We start from the raw sequence: 20,326 nt of genomic DNA, 5'->3' as shown, positions 1-20,326 counted from the left end.
GTGTCTGCAACATCCTATAGTACAGGCTGTCATAGAAACTATAATATTACATTACAGCGTACTTCTTACCAGTGTCATTGCACATTAAATATAAAATAAAAGGTGGTGCAAATATTGCTAGCTTACTTGTTTAGTAGTTGAGAAAATGAAGTCTACCTGCTAGAAATGAGGCCAAGCGTATTCATACTGGAAATAATATGTGACCCCACTAAAAACAAATCTAGAAACTAGATGACAGGAGCACATTGTGTGATGAACCACTTCATTACTTTTACCTCAGGAGAGAAGAGCATCTATAGGTAACTTCAAGCTTGTGTGTGAAGGTCAGGTGAAAAGAGGAGGCCTGGAACATGGAGTTGGGTGAAGAAAAGAAAAAATCTGAAAGAAAACCCACATGTGCAAAATAGGGGAAATGAGTTGGAGTGTCCAGTGGAGAGCCAGGAAAAATGCAAAAGGAAATAAAGAAGAGACTGGTGAAGTGCCTTTGGTTGCATGAACATCACTTCATGTCCCTTGGGAGGCAGTCCCGAAGGGCAAAGGAATCCAGGAAGGCTGGACATTCTTAAAGAAAAAAATCTTAACAGCACAGGGGCAGGCTGTCGCCATGTGCCAGAAGATGAGCCAACGGGGAAGAAGACCACGCTGGCTAAACAGAGAGCTTTGGCTGGAACTCTGGGGGAAAAAAAAGAGAGTTTATTACCTTTGCAAGAAGGAGGAAGCAACTTGGGAGCAGAACAAGGATGTTGTGAAGTTATGCTGGGAGAAAATTAGAAGCCCAAAGCCATACTAGAACTTACTCTGGCCGCTGCTGTAAAAAACAATAAAAATGTTTATATAAATACATTAGCAACAAAAGAGGGGCTAAAGAGAATCTCTAGCCTTTATTGGAAGTAGGGGGTGTACTGGGTTTGCATGGCAAGGTTTTAGTAGTGGGGGTTCTATGGAGGTGGCTTCTGTAAGGAGGTGCCAGAAGCCACCCCCATGTCCAATGGAGCCAATGCCAGCTGGCTCCAAGATGGACCTGCTGCTGGCCAAGGCCGAGCTAATCAGCGATGGTGGTAGTGCTTCTGTGATAACATATTTAAGAAAGAGAAAAAAAAAATCTGTGCAAAAACTGTAGCAGAAAATAGGAGTGAGACTATGTGAGAGCAACACCTCTGCAGACCCCAAGGTCAGTGCAGAAGGAGCAGGAGGAGGTGCTCCAGGTGCCAGAGCAGAGATTCCTCTGCAGCCCGTGGTGAAGACCATGGTGAGGCAGATATTCACCTGCAGCCCACGGAGCACTCCACACCAGGGCAGGTGGATGCCCAAAGGAGGCTGTGACCTGTGGGAAGCCCATGTTGCAGCAGGGTCCTGGCAGGACCCTTAGAGAGAGAAGCCAACACTGGAGCAGGTTTGCTGGCAGGACTTGTGACCCCACTGGGGACCCACACTGGAGCAGCCTGTTCCTGAAGGACTGCAGCCCGTGGGAGGGACCCACGCTGGAGCTATTTGAGAAGAACTGCAGCCTGTAGGAAGGAGTCATATGGGAGAAGCTCATGGAGAACTGTCTCCCATGGGAGGGACACGATGCTGAAGCAGGGGAAGAGTGAGGAGGAAGGACTGGCAGAAACGACGTGTGATAAACGGACCATAAACCCCATTCCCTGTTCTCCTGCGCTGCTCAGGGAGAGGAGGTAGAGAAGTCAGGAATTAAGTCAAGCCCTGGAAGAAGGAAGGTGTGGGGGGAAGATGTTTTTCTGATTTGAATGGTGATAAATTAAACTAATTTTCCCCAAGTCAAGTATGTCTTGCCATTGTTGGTAGCAGGTGAGTGATCTCTCCCTTATCTCGACCCAAGAGACTTTCGTTATCTTTTCTCTCCCCTGTCTGGTTGAGAAGGGGAGTGATAGAGCAGCTTTGGTGGGCACCGGGTAATCAGCCAGTATCAAACCACCACAGGGAGAAAACATGACAAAGAATGAGGAAAAGGCTGAGGTACTGAATGCTTTCTTGGCCACAGTCTTCAACAGTAAGACTGGTTTTTCTTAGGGTACCCAGCCCCCTGAGCTGGGAGACAGGAATGAAGACCCCATATTCCAGGGGTAAACCATTAGTGACCTGCTGCACCACTTGGACACACATGAGTCTATGGAGCTAGATGGGATCCATCCAAGGGTACTGAGGGAGCTGGTGGAGGCACTCACTGAGTTACTTCCCGTAATTTATCAGCAGCCCTGGCTAACAAGGAGGTCCCAGTGAACTGGAGTTTACACAATGTGATGTCCATCAGCAAGATGGGTTGGAAGGAGGATCCAGGGAACTACAGGCCTGTCAGCCTGACCTTGGTGCTGTGGGAGGTTATTAAGCAGATCATCCTGAGTGCCATCAGACAGCACATACAGGACAACCAGGTGATCAGGCCCAGCCAGCCTGGGTCTGTGAAAGGCAGGTCCTATTGGACTAACCTAAACCTCTTCTATAACGTGATGTTAATGGATGAGGGGAAAGGCTGTTATCTACCTAGACTTTACTAAAGCCTTTGACACAATTTCCCAAGCATTCTCCTGGATGGACTGGTGGCTCATGGCCTGGATGGGTGTGCTCTTTCCTGGGTAACAAACTGGCTGGATGGCCATGCTCAAAGAGTTGTGCTGGACAGAGTTAAATGCAGCTGGCAGCTGGTTGCAAGTGGTGGTGTCCCGGGCTCAGTATTGGATCCAGTCCTGTTTCATGTCTTTATCAACAATCTGGATGAGGGGATTGAGTGCCCCCTCAGTAAGTTTGCAGGTGACACCCAGCTGTGGGGGAGCGTTGATCTGCGGGAGGGCAGGAGGCTCTGCAGAGGGGTCTGGGCAGGCTGGAGCGATGGGCCCAGGCCAGTTGTGTGAGGTTCAACCAGGCTCAGTGCCGGGTCCTGCCCGTGGGTCACACCAGCCCCCGCAGCGCTGCGGGCTGGGGGCAGGGGGCTGGGAACTGCCTGGGGGGAAAGGGCCTGGGGGGGCTGGTTGGTGGCCAGCTGGGCATGAGCCCCCCGTGTGCCCAGGTGGCCAAGGAGGCCACCAGCATCCTGGCTGGTGTGGGAAACAGCAGGGCCAGGGCAGTGACCGTCCCCCTGCACTGGGCACTGGTGAGGCCGCCCCTCGACTCCTGTGTTCAGCTTTGGGCCCCTCACTGCCAGGGGGACGCAGAGGGGCTGCAGCGTGTCCAGAGACGGGCAACAAAAATGGTGAAGGGTCTGGAGCACAGGTCTTAGGAGGAGCAGCTGAGGGAACTGGGGGTGTTTGGCCTGGAGGAAAGGAGTCTGAGGGCGGGACCTTACCACTCTCTACAGCTACCTGACAGGAGGTTGTAATGAGGCGGGTGTTGGTCTCTTCTCCCAGATAACAAGCAATAAGACAAGAGCAAATGGCCTCAAGTTGCACCAGGGGAGGTTTAGATTGGGTATTAAGAAAAATTTCTTCACCAAAAGGGTGGTCAGTCATTGGAACAAGCTGCCCAGGTGAGCAGCTGAGTCACCATCCCTGGAGTTATTTAAAAGACATGTAGATGTGGCACTTGGGGACATGGTTTGGTTGTGGACCTGGCAGTTCTGGGCTGGTTGATGATTTTGATGGTCTTTCCCAACCTAGATGATACTATGATTCTATGATTCTGTTTTATGACTGAGGACAGCTGCCGTGCAATAGCCTGAGGAAATGCAAAAGCATTTTATAAATTTGATGGAAAACAGAAAAAATATCCCCCAAAAGTTTGCAGTCACTCCTTTTTGTTTCTTCTGACTTGCCAAGTGTGGATCCACAGGTGACTCCTTTATGGTAAATCAAACAGTGCCAAGGAGCTGCAGTCACTGCACCAGGGCTAAATTGTCCCTGGCATGGTGGTGGTCAGGCCAGCAAGAGGACTCCCAAAGCCTTCCTGCTCTGGGATTGGCCAGGGATGGGCTGTCCCCCACATGCACCCTGGATTCATTCACCTCATTTTGGAGGTGAATATGATTGAAAGTTATGGCCACAAGCCATTCTGAACACAGGCCACCCCTCACCTTCAGCAATGAAGAATGGTGCCCAGCAAATTAATTTAAATAGCTGCAACCATTGTGACCTGTTTCCATGAATGTGGCAGCAAAACTGTGCCTAGCCTGCATGCACCATGGCTATGCCATCACCAGCCATCTTACTCTGTCATTAACGGATAGACACAATAGACAGTGATACTTTCAGTTGTGTTTTTATTGAATAATAATAATCATATACTTTTTAAAACCAACCAGCTTATTAGATTTACATTCAAGAACTCGTCAAGTCATTTATGACACTTATTGCAGAATAGTAATAATGTATGTAAATATTTACTACATTCTTTAAATAATTCTCTTCAGTCTGCTGAAGGACCATGGGTTTGATCCTGCTCTCACTGAAATCAAGAAAAAAATCACTTTTGATGTCAGTAGATGAGAATCAGTATGCTTGCTTGTAAATATCCCAAGATAATATTACTGCCTCTCAGACCCAAACATTCAAATACAGGTTAAAATGTGGTATATGCTAGTTTGAGATTCATGTTTACTTGTCTCCAATTATCGTATCAAGAGAGCCTGCCCTGTCATACTGACATTTGTATGTCTACTGCTATCATCATCCTCTTGTTCTAGAGCAGCATGATTCAGTGCTAGTTTCCCAGGTGACAGCAACCTGCTTCCACCAACGCTGGCTTTGGATCACGATTTGGACTTCGTAAAGGTGTTGGAGTTTCTGTTGTTTGTAGTTTTTAAAGTACGCTTTCAGATCCTGCATACTTTGGCTGCAACGCTGTGTGCTCCTTCTTTCACTGAAGTCACTGTCAAAGCTCACATTGATTTCAAAGGAAATACTAAATTCAAACCACATTTGCAATGAGAGTGCTCTGCATTACGAGGCAGTTCCTAAACAGATGCGATCCAGGTTCACCCTGACACAGCTACATCAATTTCCATTATCTGAGGATCCAGTTGTTTCCAGACATATTGGCAAATCCATCTCAGTGCAGATTTTTATGTTACGAGTATACCATCCAGTCTGGACTGAATGAGGGACTGCCACTGTAATGTATATAAGTTATTCTCCTAGCTCTAATGGGACTTCTTGCTTGTGCAGTAAGAAGCAAAGGACTGGGTACCAACATACTGTAGGCTGCGGCTGCACTACCACTCACTGAGGGTCCAAGTCTTCCCTACAGTGGGCCAGATAAACTCCCTGTGAGTCACAGCTGGGCTGCAGCTAGCAAAGAAAATGGAAAGTACAAAGGTCCGTTTGCTGGCCTCTGACTTTTTATCCCCTCTTCTCCAAGAAATGCAGACATCACCTTAATGGCACCAAAGTAGCTGCTTTATAGAAACATATATTTAAATAATGCTAGGCAGCTTTCATTTCAGGTCACCCTCTACAAGTCTGTATAGTTTCATAAGCTGCTGTTTCTTTGTACGGTATTTAACTTTTGAAGTCTACTTCATTACCATATATGATGTCTGCAGTGTCTTGGCTAAGTTATTCACAATATATAAACTGAAAAGCTGGGTGTTTTCTCACTGAAGAAAGGTGTATTTATCTCTGAAGAATGGTCACCAAACTTCCAAAAAACAGAAAGTTACTAATAACTAAAATTGGCTTATTTAATTCACACTGTTGTGCTCCTACATTATTCTTCTTTTTGCAATTCAGGATTATTGCTTTCTATCCTGGGATTTGTTGCTGTGCGTTTCTTTCATGTTGGCTCCACACCAGTAGTTTCACTCACCCAAACTGTACACTGAATTCAGTGAGAGCTTTCCCAGCCTCAGGCTGCAAGAGTCAGCCTCTGGCATTATTTAAATGAGGAGGGCTGAATCATATTGGTTTTCTAATATTACCATACATTCAGGAATCCACAATACATTTCTCTGCTCAAATACTTATCAAAACAAGTATCAAAAATCATAAACACTGTACAGTCTATTTTTCAGTAAACATTTTGCTCATGAAAAACAGAATCACAATTGGCCTTCAGAGGTTACATTTTCATATGTTACAGATCTACTTTTGTTCTTAAAGTGTGTTGTTGCATATTCAATAATCTGTGACAAATGCATTCACTTGAAAGTCTTATAAGTGTAATTAAGTATCAGCGAGGATTTAGCCATTTCATTACCGGAGAGCGAATAGCTTTTTCCTTAACAAGTTCCTCTTTTACAGAATTGCCATCCCCTGATGCCATGTCATTCTCTGAAAATATACAAAAACAAAGGTGGATTTCATGAAAATGAGAGAATAAAAAAAATTGTCCTGCAGCAATGTCCCTGATTTTGGGAACACTTCAGAAAAACCTTAGCTGAAAAACCTTGCAGGAATTTCTCTGAATGCTTCCAATTACCTAGTTGCAAAACTTCTGCCAAATTATGGCATAAGCCAGATGTGCTTTCTAATAGTTTAAGCATAAGGCAGGTGATTTGAGTTCAGTTTCCACTTCTCATAGTAACACTCCATTGTGACATGGGACCAAGCAGCATATCCTCAATAGCTATAGCAGTAAAGTAAATATGCCTGGAATTTGTTTACCTAGAATTCAGTACAGCCTTTGACACAATTTCCCAAGCATTCTCCTGGATGGACTGGTGGCTCATGGCCTGGATGGGTGTGCTCTTTCCTGGGTAACAAACTGGCTGGATGGCCATGCTCAAAGAGTTGTGCTGGACAGAGTTAAATGCAGCTGGCAGCTCGTTGCAAGTGGTGGTGTCCCGGGCTCAGTATTGGATCCAGTCCTGTTTCATGTCTTTATCAACAATCTGGATGAGGGGATTGAGTGCCCCCTCAGTAAGTTTGCAGGCGACACCCAGCTGTGGGGGAGCGTTGATCTGCTGTAGGGCAGGAGGCTCTGCAGAGGGGTCTGGGCAGGCTGGAGCGATGGGCCCAGGCCAGTTGTGTGAGGTTCAACCAGGCTCAGTGCCGGGTCCTGCCCGTGGGTCACACCAGCCCCCGCAGTGCTGTGGGCTGGGGGCAGGGGGCTGGGAACTGCCTGGGGGGAAAGGGCCTGGGGGGGCTGGTCAGCAGCCGGCTGGGCATGAGCCCCCCGTGTGCCCAGGTGGCCAAGGAGGCCACCAGCATCCTGGCTGGTGTGGGAAACAGCAGGGCCAGGGCAGTGACCGTCCCCCTGCACTGGGCACTGGTGAGGCCGCCCCTCGAATCCTGTGTTCAGCTTTGGGCCCCTCACTGCCAGGGGGACGCAGAGGGGCTGCAGCGTGTCCAGAGACGGGCAACAAAAATGGTGAAGGGTCTGGAGCACAGGTCTTAGGAGGAGCAGCTGAGGGAACTGGGGGTGTTTGGCCTGGAGGAAAGGAGTCTGAGGGCGGGACCTTACCACTCTCTACAACTACCTGACAGGAGGTTGTAATGAGGCGGGTGTTGGTCTCTTCTCCCAGATAACAAGCAATAAGACAAGAGCAAATGGCCTCAAGTTGCACCAGGGGAGGTTTAGATTGGGTATTAAGAAAAATTTCTTCACCAAAAGGGTGGTCAGTCATTGGAACAAGCTGCCCAGGTGAGCAGCTGAGTCACCATCCCTGGAGTTATTTAAAAGACATGTAGATGTGGCACTTGGGGACATGGTTTGGTTGTGGACCTGGCAGTTCTGGGCTGGTGGTTAGACTCGATGATTTTGAGGGTCTTTGCCAACCTAGGTGATACTACAATTCTGTCTTCTGACTGAGGACAGCTGCCATGGAACAGCCTGGTGCATAACACTAAACTCTCTTAAAATTTATCCAATTTTTCAGTTCCTGGCTGACACTGATTCCTGAGCTATGGGTGAGGCCATGTGGTATGACTGGCTAGGCTTGGAGAAAGTATGCTGGCTGCTGCCCTACTGTGAAGGTGGTCAAAGTGCAACACACAGGAACACCCCTGGCACCATTAAGTTTACTAAGGTATACATAGCCATAGCGTTTTTATAAAACATACAGACCAGAAACTCACCTGTTTAAAATGCAGAAGCATACACTGCTGTACTAATTCACTGAGGATCTGTCCTAGATGCTAGAGTTACCTCTGAAGACCACTATTAAATGAAACCCTGTGTGATCATTAAATGCAGTACTACCTACAGTGTCCCTGGTCTACTTCCAGTGATGGAATTCTGAGGGCAAGAATCAGTGCGAAACCTTTGCACAAGTCAAAAGTACCATTTGTTCCTATGGGGTCAGGATCTCATCCTGGCTGGGATCAGACAATCTGCTAAGTATTAAGGCAGCATGAAGGTTTGGGACCAAAAGCAAGAAGGGAGAGGAAAGGAAAGAAGGAACTAGTGAAAGGTTGCTACTTGGTAATTGGACTATAGGCTAGATACAGAAAAAAGCAAGACAGGAGCAGTTTTTTCATGTTATTTCAGCACCATTATTGGTAATAAACAAAACCTAGAAAGGCAAATTGCACAATCATGTAGAAAAATATGAAAGGATCAGGACTAATCCATTTCACAAAGTTTTTTTTCAAGATCATTTTAAATGTGGTATGAGCATAAGCTGAAGAAGTTTGCTTCATGTAACTTTCTCTAAACAGAGAGCAGAGCAAAGATAAACCATGTATTAAGGAAGCAAACTTAGATAGGTTAATACAGCAGGAGAAAATCAAAATAAGGCACATGAATTGCATTTGGAGGAGAAATAAAATTCAAAGACTTTTGGATTAAATCCTAGAAAAGCTCCCAGTAGGTCTAGGATTAAACCTTTGATACTTATTTAAAATCTTTAAATTTGTATTTATTTGTGTTTAAATTTAAACACTGTTCAGTCAAATATACCTCAGTAACATCAGGTAGAGAATAAAAGGGGAAGAAATTTTAATTTCAGCTTTAGAAACTTCAGTGTTCTCTCCTTCTTGCCTCAAAACCACTCCAGTTTCTCATGCACCTTATTTTATTTTTTTTTAATTTAGGAAAGATCTGTTACACACTTCAGACATAATCTTAAAGGTAAGAACTCACTGCAGAGATACTGTGATAAATGCCTACAATAAAACATTTCATAAAACAATTTATTGACACCTGAAAACGTATAAAGCTCTGTTTTCATGGAAAAAAGATGTTATGTTCACCATATATCAGCCAACAGTAAATGCAACCTAGTGAAAACTTATTCTACACAAAGCAGCTACATGCATTGCATCAGAACTGACTAATGCAAATCTTAGCATAGCCTCCCATTGCACAGGTGACATTGTACTGCTAGCGCATGCAAAAGCTGAGAAGTATTTCACCCATTTTAGGATTTAAAAATGTTTTTACCGTGTGTCACAGCTCACCTAATTTCTTGCCTTGTGTTAAAGGAGCTGCCAATAAGAAAAACAAACATACCTTGTGCTGTTAGCTATTTGCACAGCTCAACCAAGGCACACATCACTCACACACAGCATGCGCAGCATGATACTAGTTCATGTACAAGGTGATTTCTGCCAAAATCAAGTGCCCCACGAAGTCTTACCTGTGTGTGAAACTATTTTTCGTCGATTTGGAGGCTTTGAAGCAGACAGTTGAAAAAATGGGAACTTCAAACACTTGCCGGTTACTCTGTCACAGATGCCAGAGGGACAGTTGCAGGTTTTCCTGCATTCCATTCCATAGGTACCATAGGGACATTCTGAAAAAAAAAGTAATACAGCAAAGCAGACCTCAGTGATCCAGGTCAGCTGCCAGCACTCCTAATAGCTGGTCTGCTTATATCCTTAAAAGTGGAAAACCTTTGAGTGGAGGTCAGCTAAAGATTAACCACAGGATTTCAGTATGCCAGTGTAACATGTAACAATACTTGTTACAAGTATTTTCCAGTTCTAACAAACCTTGATACACATCATATACATAATTTCTTTTCTTATAACTTATTTACAATGTGCTAACAGTAATACTCTGAAAACTCCTAGTACTAAAATGCAAATTAAAGGCAATATGAATATGTAAGTATGTAAACCTAGAAGATGTAGTTTTAGATTTATAAAAGAAGACTTCAGAAAGTTCCTGAATTCACTATTTGGGCATGATACTATCTGACTTACATGTCTGTCATGATTTAGAGCTGGTTATTGCTGGTGCTGGTGGTCTGGGCCACTGCACATAGGCTTGGTGGAGGCTGCAGCCCCGATCCTGAGGAGCTATCCAGCAAACGCACCCTCCATCTGGCAACACTCCTGTCTCTTTCCGAAGAACCTCCCCCTATCCAAAAACTTCTCAGACAGTAAAGGTCTGCCTTCCCATTGCAGACACCAAAAAGCTCACCTACATCTCCAGCCTACAGAATGAGTATGCTTTGAAGGGATCACTGGACTTAGGCTGCTGCCTGATTATACTGCATCTGATCACATACCGCCCCACATCGAATCTCCCATTCCTGAGCAAGCTGGTAAAGGAGAACTTGAGGGCAGCTGTCAGAATGTGACCAAATATTTAAAAAAAAAAAAAAAAAAAAAGTCAGGTGCAGAGTCAGGTGCAGAGGATTTGCCCCATCCCATAGCCGACATGTGTCACATGCTGGATTGCATAACTTCCCAGAGGTTTAAACCTGTGGTCACAGCCCTTGTTTTCATCTGCCGTGCTGTTGAAAAGTATAACTTTCCAGGGCCATACCTGAGGAGATGGAGAAAAGGAAAATCCAGATCCAACATCCCCTTTCCAAACCCCCAAAGAGACCATCCCAAGGGAAGTTTGGGATGTCCCAGGAGAAAGGTCTTTACGCTCAGGCTGTGTTTGCCAACCGAGGGTACATGGTCACCTTAAACAGCAAGTCCTGGAGGCTTTCCAATTCAACTCCTAGGGGCAGATTAAGGACCGTTCAGGACTGGACCAAGGATCCAGCCAGCCCAGGCTCCCACAAAACACTTAAGGAAGATGAGCATGGTAAGCAGAAATGATACTTGCCCCCTTATATGCTCGCCATTTTCAGCGCTGGAACCTCCTGAGCCAGACATATTTATGTGCATACAACACCCCACACCAGGGTTATCCTTCTCAGTTTTTCCAGTCTCCTCTTGAATCAGTGCAAATATTTAGTTTTGCCTAGGTTATCTGAGAATCAGGCTAATACCTCAACAAGAAACCAACATTTTACAATTATATGCATGTCCAATGGGTATATTTTTATAAATAAAAAGCATTGGAAAATCAATGACTTCCCCACTAGGGAATGCACAGTGAATCCCTCCAGCCTGGAGGACCTCACTGAGCTTCACCATACTCCCCTTCCCAAGCAAGGATACTCTTTGATCTGCTGTTTGTCCACATAACACAAAAACAAAATCCTGCTAAAGCAAAACAGTTTTTGTGTGCACAATCCTCCCCGAGGGACAAGCTGAGAGCACACAGCACATGGAGCATTAATCTGCCCACTGCAGGTGCTCAAGTCGCTCAGCCCAAGAGGTGGGATGCAAAGCTGTGCACAACAGCATAGAAACAGGTCTGAGCGCCAAGCACTTGGCTCTGTGTGGAGTAATCCCGGCATTGACGCTGCTCTTCAGATTTGATGAAATTGACATCTAAATCAATATTGCTGTTAGAAGGTTTTGTTTAGCAGGAGCCTGCTCCTAAATAAATTGCAAATAGCTCCCAGAGATCTAGGGGAAGCAGGAGCAGGCTCTCTGCTGTGACAGTTATACCTCAAGTTTAGAGGGTATTTACTGATAAAAGTGCAGAGCGCTAGTCTTCCCTAGTCTGTTTTGGACAATAATGACATTGCTATTGACTACAATATGATGCAATCTTATAATACTAAAAGTACCCAGAAAATTACTCTGAAACATATAGTGTCCATGTTTTACCAACTTTAGAAATCAGAAACTGAAGAACAAAGAATTCAAGTAATTTTTCCACAACTTCAAAGTAAATCAGTCGCCAGCTACCAGACAGAATTTATCCATTCTGACTCTGAATTATTACAAACATGAAAATTATTAAAATGAGTGAGTGGTCTGGTATCATAGCTATAAATGAATATATAAGATAACAACATTTGGCCCCATAATTTGCCTGATAAAATTCACATACATATATAGAGAGATTATAATGTCTCAGATCTGAGATGAAAAAAGAAAAAGAATTAGAAATTACACCTATAATATTTAGTGCAAATAAATATATGGGGAATATAAGCCTTAAATACCAGTTTACAACTCTAAGTCAAGATACAGCTTTATTTAAATCAACAAGAGTTTTCCCACAGACTCCCTGGGATAAAAAAAAAATAAATTTACTTTACATTTTCTACAGAGCTTCCAAGATTCAGCTACAGGAATTCAGACCTCATATTCCCAATGTTTCTTTTTTCCCATTTAAAGTGTGTATTACAAAGAAATTCCTGTGAGGACAGTGAAAAGTATATAATCATTCAAAGGAGCTGTTAAAAAATTATAGGTGGTATCTTGCACTGCAGTAATTTTTAATAAACTGAAGATCAGTCAGCTATGTCTGTAAAATACTCTTCTGATGAGTGTATCAAGGATATGAACTTTATGCATAAATTCTAGTCTTTATAAATGAAAGTATTGTTTTGGGTTTCACCCTCAAATAGGCACATGATTTTGTTTTAAAATGCCTATGTAAATAAATGTGTGCTGTATGTGACTCAGCCTGAATGATTTTTGCGGCATCTGATCCTAAGTCATTACTTTAACTAAGGCTATTAATACGCTTGATATTTAACTGCCAAGACATCTCCACTTTTAAGGTTGTTCAAAGGCATATCTATACCTACTTTCTGGAGTGGTACGTGGACACAGGGGAAAACTCACTGCATTCATGCTTTGCAAAGCCTATTTTAAAAATTATTCATTTAAAAATAACTTTGATCCTACTTCTTAGTAATTTAATACCTCCTGTCCTTTTAAAGATTTTCCTTTTTGCATGAAAAATGCCATTATAGTCTGTGACTAAAGAAATCAACATGCAGCATACCTGGAATAAGATGAGAGCAGTGACTGGCTGTTCATCTCACAGTCAGCTCCTGTTCTGTTATTCCCATCTTTCAGGCAGGAGCATCTCTGCCTCCCCTGACCACATCCCCAGAGTAGCTGAGCACCTCAAAAGCAGGACTGAATTAAACACCACAACATCCCCAGGCACTGGGCAGTGCTGTTACCTCCATCTCCCAGACCCCAGAAAGAGCACCTGGTCCCTGGGCAGGCAACTGGCAGTGCCCACAGGAACTTCACCCCAGGGAGAGCATGGCAGGGGCAGGGACCCCATGACAAGGATGGACTTGCAGGATTAAAGTCTTTGCAATTTATAGAAACCCACCCACTAAATCAGTAGAAGGATCAGGACTAGCACCTGGGTCTCCCATATCCCAATCAAAAATTTCACCTCCGAGCACACTCCACTCGTATTTCCTCACACATGTCCCCAAGTCTGAAAAATATTCTCACATTAATAACCCTGTCCCTCCTACATGTAACACCTTTTAATACCAGCAGGTATTTTTAACTTTCTTCCTGGCTAAGGGCTGAGCTGGAAAAATCCCATTTTAGACCTTTCAAGCAGGAGGCAAGCTCTATACATAGGTTGCTTGCTGCCAAATTGCCACAGTGGGTGCATGCAAAGTGAATATTATTACCTTTGCAGATACCAAATTCATCACCAAAGTCATCCTCCTCAGTGTAAAACTGGCACTTCAGCCCAGGACCACACTTGACACCATCCATACCCGAGACCGTACGATAGCAAGTCTCCCCCAGAGCAGCTGCACACACTCTGCAACAGCCACAGTCATCCAGCACTGTTCGCTTACAGCGCAAGGTACTTTTGCATGCGTTACTGTCACAGGGCTCGGGACAATCTACTGCATATTTCGCACTCCAAGCAGTTCCAGCGTGCACGGGCATCAGGAGGAGTGTGAGAAACAGGAAGCCCTTCATGTCTTGCAAGGGTAAATGCTCCGTCCCAAAGAGCAGGCTTTAATGCTCAGCCTGCTGGTGCCTTGTGCCGAGGGAAACAGCAGTACAGAATCCAAAGTGGTAGCTGCACACATCAGCCTACAAGTTTATGAGCTTTATACAGTGTGTTGCCCACATGCTGCACCGTCGTCAGCTTCCTCAATCCGGCAGCGCTGCTCCTGCCAGCCTCCGTTGTTTCAGTTTATGAAATCCAGGATGAAGGTTGGATTAGCACTCTGCTGCCATCCAGGAATTGAAAAGCCTGAGCTGATGTAATCTGTTATGTTTAGTTGGTTGTTTTGCATGAAGACTAAAAACTCTCTCACATCCGTCTCAAATGCTCAAGGACATCTGCCAAAAGAAAAAAAGGGAAAAAAAAACCCCACAAAAAACCACACACAACTGGGAAAGAAAAAAAAAAACAAACCCTGACTAGGTTGCATACCTTCCTGTAGGACAGGGATCACTCTGACACCAGGCACATTGCTGACAGGACAGCTCTGCCTCACTAACACAGCACATGCAGCCTCAAGAAAATCACTCTGAATCATCTCGTTGCTGAAAGAATAAACTTTAAAAGAATAAATCTTTCCCATCCCCTTCAAGGGGATGTGGACAGTTACTTTAATGAACAAAGTGAGATCATGCCATTTAACAGCCGAGCTCAGATGTGGTTTTCCTGCCTGCATTAAAATTATATTTTTTAATCAGTATTTAGGTGCAGATGAATTAAACACTTCACTCAAAGTTACTTCACTCAAAATTTACTGCTAGAACTAAAACCAAGCCAGACAGAAACCAGCATTTTATGGGATCTTCCACAGGAAGTTCAGGAGAACTATCAATGAGCTGCCCTGACCTCACAACTAAAGGGGGAAATCCCCATCCATCACCAGCACCGTCTACACAGCCTTAACATGCATCCAGGAGGGGCCGATTCTCCTCCTTTTTATACCTCTTCTATCCTGATCAAACTCTATGGGATGCCCTGATGTTCCTCTTCAATGAAATCAGTGTAAATAAACAGATAATAAGTCTCAGCTTCACCCGTCCCCCATCTTAGATTTTATTCACACTGCCAAAGACTTGACAAGAAACAGCAAACACTTGAAGAGTTCAGTGAAACAGATGAGCCACCAGAGAGATTAAAACTTCTGCTCTAAAGAAAGTTCTACAGAAAAGGAAAAAGGAATAAAGCTAGTCATAAATAAATCTCTGAATACTAAAAGTTGCTGTCACTGAAGTTAGTGGGAACCGAATCAGACTAAACTTGTGTGTGATTGGCTTGCCATTTGGGAATCCTGTGTCTTCAGCGGGCTGAGGACACTGCCAGTGTCTGCCAAATAAAATGAAGGGCTATGCTGGAAATACAGGAGAGCAGGAAAGCCTTTTCTTCATGAATGCAAACGAGAACTGATAGATCCAAAACAAAGTGCTTAACTCGCCTCTTGTGAAGAAGATGAGAAAACCAACATACTGTATGTTGGGTAAGTTATTCATATAGTTCTGGTAGATGTAGATGTAAGAACCTGGATAGGATAGGATAGGATAGGATAGGATAGGATAGGATAGGATAGGATAGGATAGGATAGGATAGGATAGGATAGGATAGGATAGGATAGGATAGGATAGGATAGGATAGGATAGGATAAAAAGAGGGAAGGGCAGGGAAGGGCAGGGAAGGGCAGGGAAGGGCAGGGAAGGGCAGGGAAGGGAAGGGAAGGGAAGGGAAGGGAAGGGAAGGGAAGGGAAGGGAAGGGAAGGGAAGGGAAGGGAAGGGAAGGGAAGGGAAGGGAAGGGAAGGGAAGGGAAGGGAAGGGAAGGGAAGGGAAGGGAAGGGAAGGGAAGGGAAGGGAAGGGAAGGGAAGGGAAGGGAAGGGAAGGGAAGGGAAGGGAAGGGAAGGGAAGGGAAGGGAAGGGAAGGGAAGGGGGCCTAATATGTTCAACCCATGTGAAAGGGAGATTACACTCAGGCAAACATTTGCAGCCATCCATCTTATATAGTGTATATTTACTGGAAATACAGTTCTAATCACAGTTGCCACTTGGGAGATGTTTACATGCAGTAGCTCATGCCTGGTTTTACATGTAATTTTGGACCAATCGGTGAATTTAAAGTGTAGAAATTAAAGCATTAGGTTGAAGTTTTATATAAACCAACAAAGTGCTATTGGTAGCCATGAGGTGACAGCAATTAGCAGTAGCAGACAACTTCATCTTCAAAATCCAATGCAACCATCTTCTGGGAAGTGAAAGGAATTATTCAAACATGGAAATGAAGACTGCAGCTATAACCCAAGGAAGAGCACAAGTGCAAGGTTATAATGAGCAGATAAATTAGAAATGGATGTGCTACCCCTGGCCCCATCACAACTACAACATAGCAAAGCCTGGTTAAAAACAAAAAAAAACCACCAACCAACAACAAAAAAACCCACAACTCACCACAACTCAATACCTCCCCCACAGATCACAGGTCAGCAAAGTAATGTAAACCACTGTCCATTTCTGCTGGCATTAGCATCAACTAAAATTGACATTTGTTTATATTAATAGGTCAGGCTTTAATCTGTAGGGTTGAGAAGCCTATGTAAACCCTGCTGGGCAGTCCCTCAGTGGAGAGAGGCTAAGCTCGATCAGAGGGCCACGGAGCACAGTGAAGGGCAGTAAACATTTCAGTCCCCTGGCCAAATCTGCTTGCAAAGTTGAAACAGCCCAAAGAAGCAGGTTGCATACTTAGTGCATGAGACTTCACAGGTCTGCAGCTGTAAGGAGCGGGAAGGCTCTCCCTTAAGTCCTTCCCTTAGTTTTCCCTTATGTTAATTCACACCTGCCCTTAAATTCATACCTGCTTGTTCACTCAGTGGAGATAACAGAGGAGTATGCAGACCCAATCCACACATGCATTTAGGCATTTATGCCTGGTAGTAAACATCAGCTGGTAAAATCCTGTTCTGTGAATATATTTAGGAAATGCTCCTTGTATAAAACACCAAACAAGATCTGAATGGGCTACATTTCACGTTTGGGTTTCTCACAGGAAAAATGTCCTAGGGAGATGATAAATAAAAAAATTACACACAGATGTGATGAAGAAAAGAAATTGTAAAAGAAATCAGCACACTCCCCTAGCAACTAGCCAATAATATTTGGAATAAGATGGAAACTGTATTCTCTGCTTGGAGCTGGAAGCCAAAGTAAATTATTATAATGGATCAAAAAATACATATAATGGAAGAAAAAAGTATGAACAGTTAAAGGTCTGGCTTACTGTACAAGTATTATGGAGGAAGCAACGATATTATGACCTTCCACACTGTCCACTCATTAAGTAGTGAAATAAATCCCATGTCACTCTCTCTGATTTTAATGTTTCTTTGTTGTTTTACCTGTTGAATCCATTAAGCTTTTCTTTCCAATGAACAGCTTGATCCTGTAAAGCCCTGAAGTAAGCTCTTTCTTGAAAACTGGTGCAATGGTAATTAATGAAGCTTCCCCAGCTATCAACAGCAGAAAATTTGGCACCATTATTTAAGTTGTGGTATAAGTGTACTTTAAATATGGAAGGTTTTCTGGATCAGATCAGAGCTAATATTTTTTTTCCAAATGTGCAGTATAAATTGTCTTAGTGCCAGTTTACATCATAATTACATCATCACATATAATGTTTGGCATTCCTTCTAGAAGCAGAAAAGATTTCAGCCCTTTGGTTCAACACTTCACAAGGAAATGAGCAATCACTGGTTTAGTATCAGTGAGCTGTGAACGATTTCCAGCTGAATACTTCAGAGTGCATTTTTTCTAGTTTTTTTGCAAATAATCCATTTTTCAAGCAAAAGCAGCTTGTGTGGGGGTCTTGAGGTTGTATTTATACCCTCTGAAAAATTTGACCCCACCTGTTAAAGATCCCTATGAAATGACACACCTCATGATATACATTATTAATTGGTGCTGATACATGGGAGCCATCTATTCATTAGGCCAGTAGTCTAAGGCTTTGGTCATTTTATTCTTTAGATAGAGAGAGTAACATTCACTTCAGTTCTTCTGAACTTAAACATTCTGGCCACTCTTATTATCCAGTCTTCTGAACACTGAAGTCAGGATAAGCAGGAAACATTAATATCTCTTTAAACATAGGAAAGATTTTAATGCATGACCCTTGTTGCTCGTTTCCAAAAGGCAGTCCCTAAACTAAAAATATGTTACCATACATTCCTGAATGATCCAACCCTTTCCCAGGCTTCCTTTACAAAAAGCCGTAAGCACAATGCTATATGAGAATCAAAGATTCAAAGGGAAACACCGAAAGGAAGCTGAGCTGCAAAGTCCAATATGAAAAGCCAGAAATAGGAAGTAAAAGATAAGAATCAGGAAAGTGAGATAGCAGCAAGGACTCCCCTTTGTATGATTTCTTTTCTTGTATCTTTTCAATGAATTGCTAATTACTCTTTGTTTTAACTGTAACATGGCAACTCAACTTCACTCTGGTAAAAATAGATGCTTTGGGACATTTCCTACTTGCTGAAGGCAAGAGGTGCTTACATGTTTTCTCCAGGCAGACCAGGTGCTATGCACAGGACTGGGTAGGCTGGTTACCTTTGCACACTCAGGAACTACTATAGAAATGACTGGATATGGTGGGGTTACTCACAGAGAGCCTCAGGAACTAGAGCCATACATAGCTTGTTCAGAGTACACTAAAAATATACTTACCCATTACTTCACATTACAAATACATGGCATGTCCAGCCTGGGATCTGGAAGCCAAGCTGACTGAAAGTAACTTCTGCTCTGAATTTCATCCCTCAGACCTGTTCATACAAATGGAGCTGGGCACTTTTCAGGTCTGTGCTACTGAGTCCATGTGGCACAGCCCTGTTCCTCAACAGGTCACGGTCATGGCCTAGCCTGATAGAAGCTTCTCTGCATTGTGTCATCCCTGCACAGTGTGACTATTCCTAGTGATTTTACAGCCACTGCAAATATCTGTGTAGCAGAAATCACTGGCTTTCCCTCAATTAATTCATTAATTGGGTCAAATAATTCTGCTGTGCTTGGAGAACATGTTCAAGAGACAAAAAACATCACAGAGTGGTGGAAAAGCTCTACTACATGGCAACATGGGTCAATTTTCTCCAAAGCAGGCAAGTTCCAGTTTGTCACACACAATAAATAGGCAGTTGATATAAGCTGGAAAAAATAGATTGGGATTCTATTATGCTGAAGTCTTTTTTACTACTTCCAAATCATCTACTTTTCCTGAGGAAGAAAAGAGTTTCAGTGCTCAAGCCCTCTAAGATCTATATTAGAGAGTTTCTAAAAAGTACAGGAAAGTCACATACCTTCTCTGTACTTCAGAAAATCTACTTCTCTGAATACAATACTAAATTTGACTGACCACTCACAGCCCAAACCAATGCCCTGCTTTCACACATCACTACCTTATCAGTAGTTTTGTCAGTAGCAGTTTCTTTTGTGAGATCTCTTGGTCCTAGGAATCTAAATCACCCTGATTAAGCCATATGTCCACCTAGGGAAAAAAAGCCTTTCTGCATAGAAAAACATCTTCACTATTTTTCACAGTTACTAATTTTCAAGAATTTGCAAAAAAAAAAAAAAAACAAAAAAAAACCAATCCCAAACCCTCTTCCAGGAATCGTCTTCAAATATTCGGTTTCTTTATCAATAAAACAAAACAAGATGTGAATGATGGTTCTTTGCATGCTGTACTTAGGTGTGCAAGTGTATATATTCTGCCCATATGCAGGTATGCAGCTTTAATGTTGAGATAATGTGAAAGATATTTTGTCCCTCACTACTCGACATAATAAACTGAGGTAGAATACACATTCATTTCCCTACTGCCATGCAGCCTATGCTCTCAGTAGTTCTCTGCAGAACTAGAATAAAACATATTAGACTGAAAAAAGCATTGCCATTAGTTTTGTTGGGACATAAACAGTAATACAGCAGTCAGTAAAATGACAAATATTGTGAATTCTATCCTTTCCCTACTTAATGTGAATGGCAATTGTACTCTGACTCTATCAGTCCCTGATAACTAAGCCAAATTCCCATTTGAGAAAGGTTTGTTCTTGGTTACCTGTGCAGGATCTCGAAATGCACCATTTGGTTTTCAAATCCTAGGTATAAATTTTAGAATCAAATGTTTTTTGACTGGTGAGGAGTATCCTTTTACTCTCAACTCAAGCTGATTTTGATCTCTGCTCTTTAAGGAAAAAAAAGTGACATCTCTATAGATACAGCAATAGAACCATATCTAAGTATTAATGTGATTTCTACTTTTCGGTACTAGAACATGTTTTTGAAAGCCTTGTTGCAGTTCAGTAGTGCTATTGTCTTACAAGGTTTCTGCAAAAGTTTTAGCTATGCTTTATATATAGTTCACACTTGAATAAGTAGCT

General features: G+C 43.2%; 1 protein-coding gene across 1 annotated transcript; it reads right to left on the bottom strand.

Annotated features, from left to right (window-relative positions):
• Nucleotides 1-4,193: 4,193 nt before the first annotated feature.
• Nucleotides 4,194-14,153, bottom strand: ESM1 (endothelial cell specific molecule 1). Its single transcript, XM_056325583.1, has 3 exons — nt 13,580-14,153; nt 9,467-9,622; nt 4,194-6,218 (listed from the first exon to the last, which is right to left on the bottom strand). Exons 1-3 carry the CDS (start codon nt 13,878-13,880, stop codon nt 6,118-6,120), a joined length of 558 nt encoding a protein of 185 aa, XP_056181558.1. The 5' UTR covers nt 13,881-14,153; the 3' UTR covers nt 4,194-6,117.
• Nucleotides 14,154-20,326: the final 6,173 nt, after the last annotated feature.

This window comes from Falco biarmicus, chromosome Z (genome assembly GCF_023638135.1).
Source record: "Falco biarmicus isolate bFalBia1 chromosome Z, bFalBia1.pri, whole genome shotgun sequence".
Classification (NCBI taxonomy): Eukaryota; Metazoa; Chordata; class Aves; order Falconiformes; family Falconidae; genus Falco; species Falco biarmicus.
The sequence above is the reverse complement of the archived record's forward strand: the minus strand, read 5'-3'. Positions and strand labels throughout refer to the sequence as shown.

Excerpts from the sequence above, each read along its gene's own strand:
- ESM1 (XM_056325583.1), bottom strand. The coding sequence starts at position 13,880 with ATGAAGGGCTTCCTGTTTCTCACACTCCTCCTGATGCCCGTGCACGCT. Across the intron at positions 9,623-13,579 it reads TGAATTTGGTATCTGCAAAG|AATGTCCCTATGGTACCTAT; the intron begins GTAATAATATTC and ends TTTTTTTTTCAG. Across the intron at positions 6,219-9,466 it reads AAAAATAGTTTCACACACAG|AGAATGACATGGCATCAGGG; the intron begins GTAAGACTTCGT and ends GTATATTTTCAG.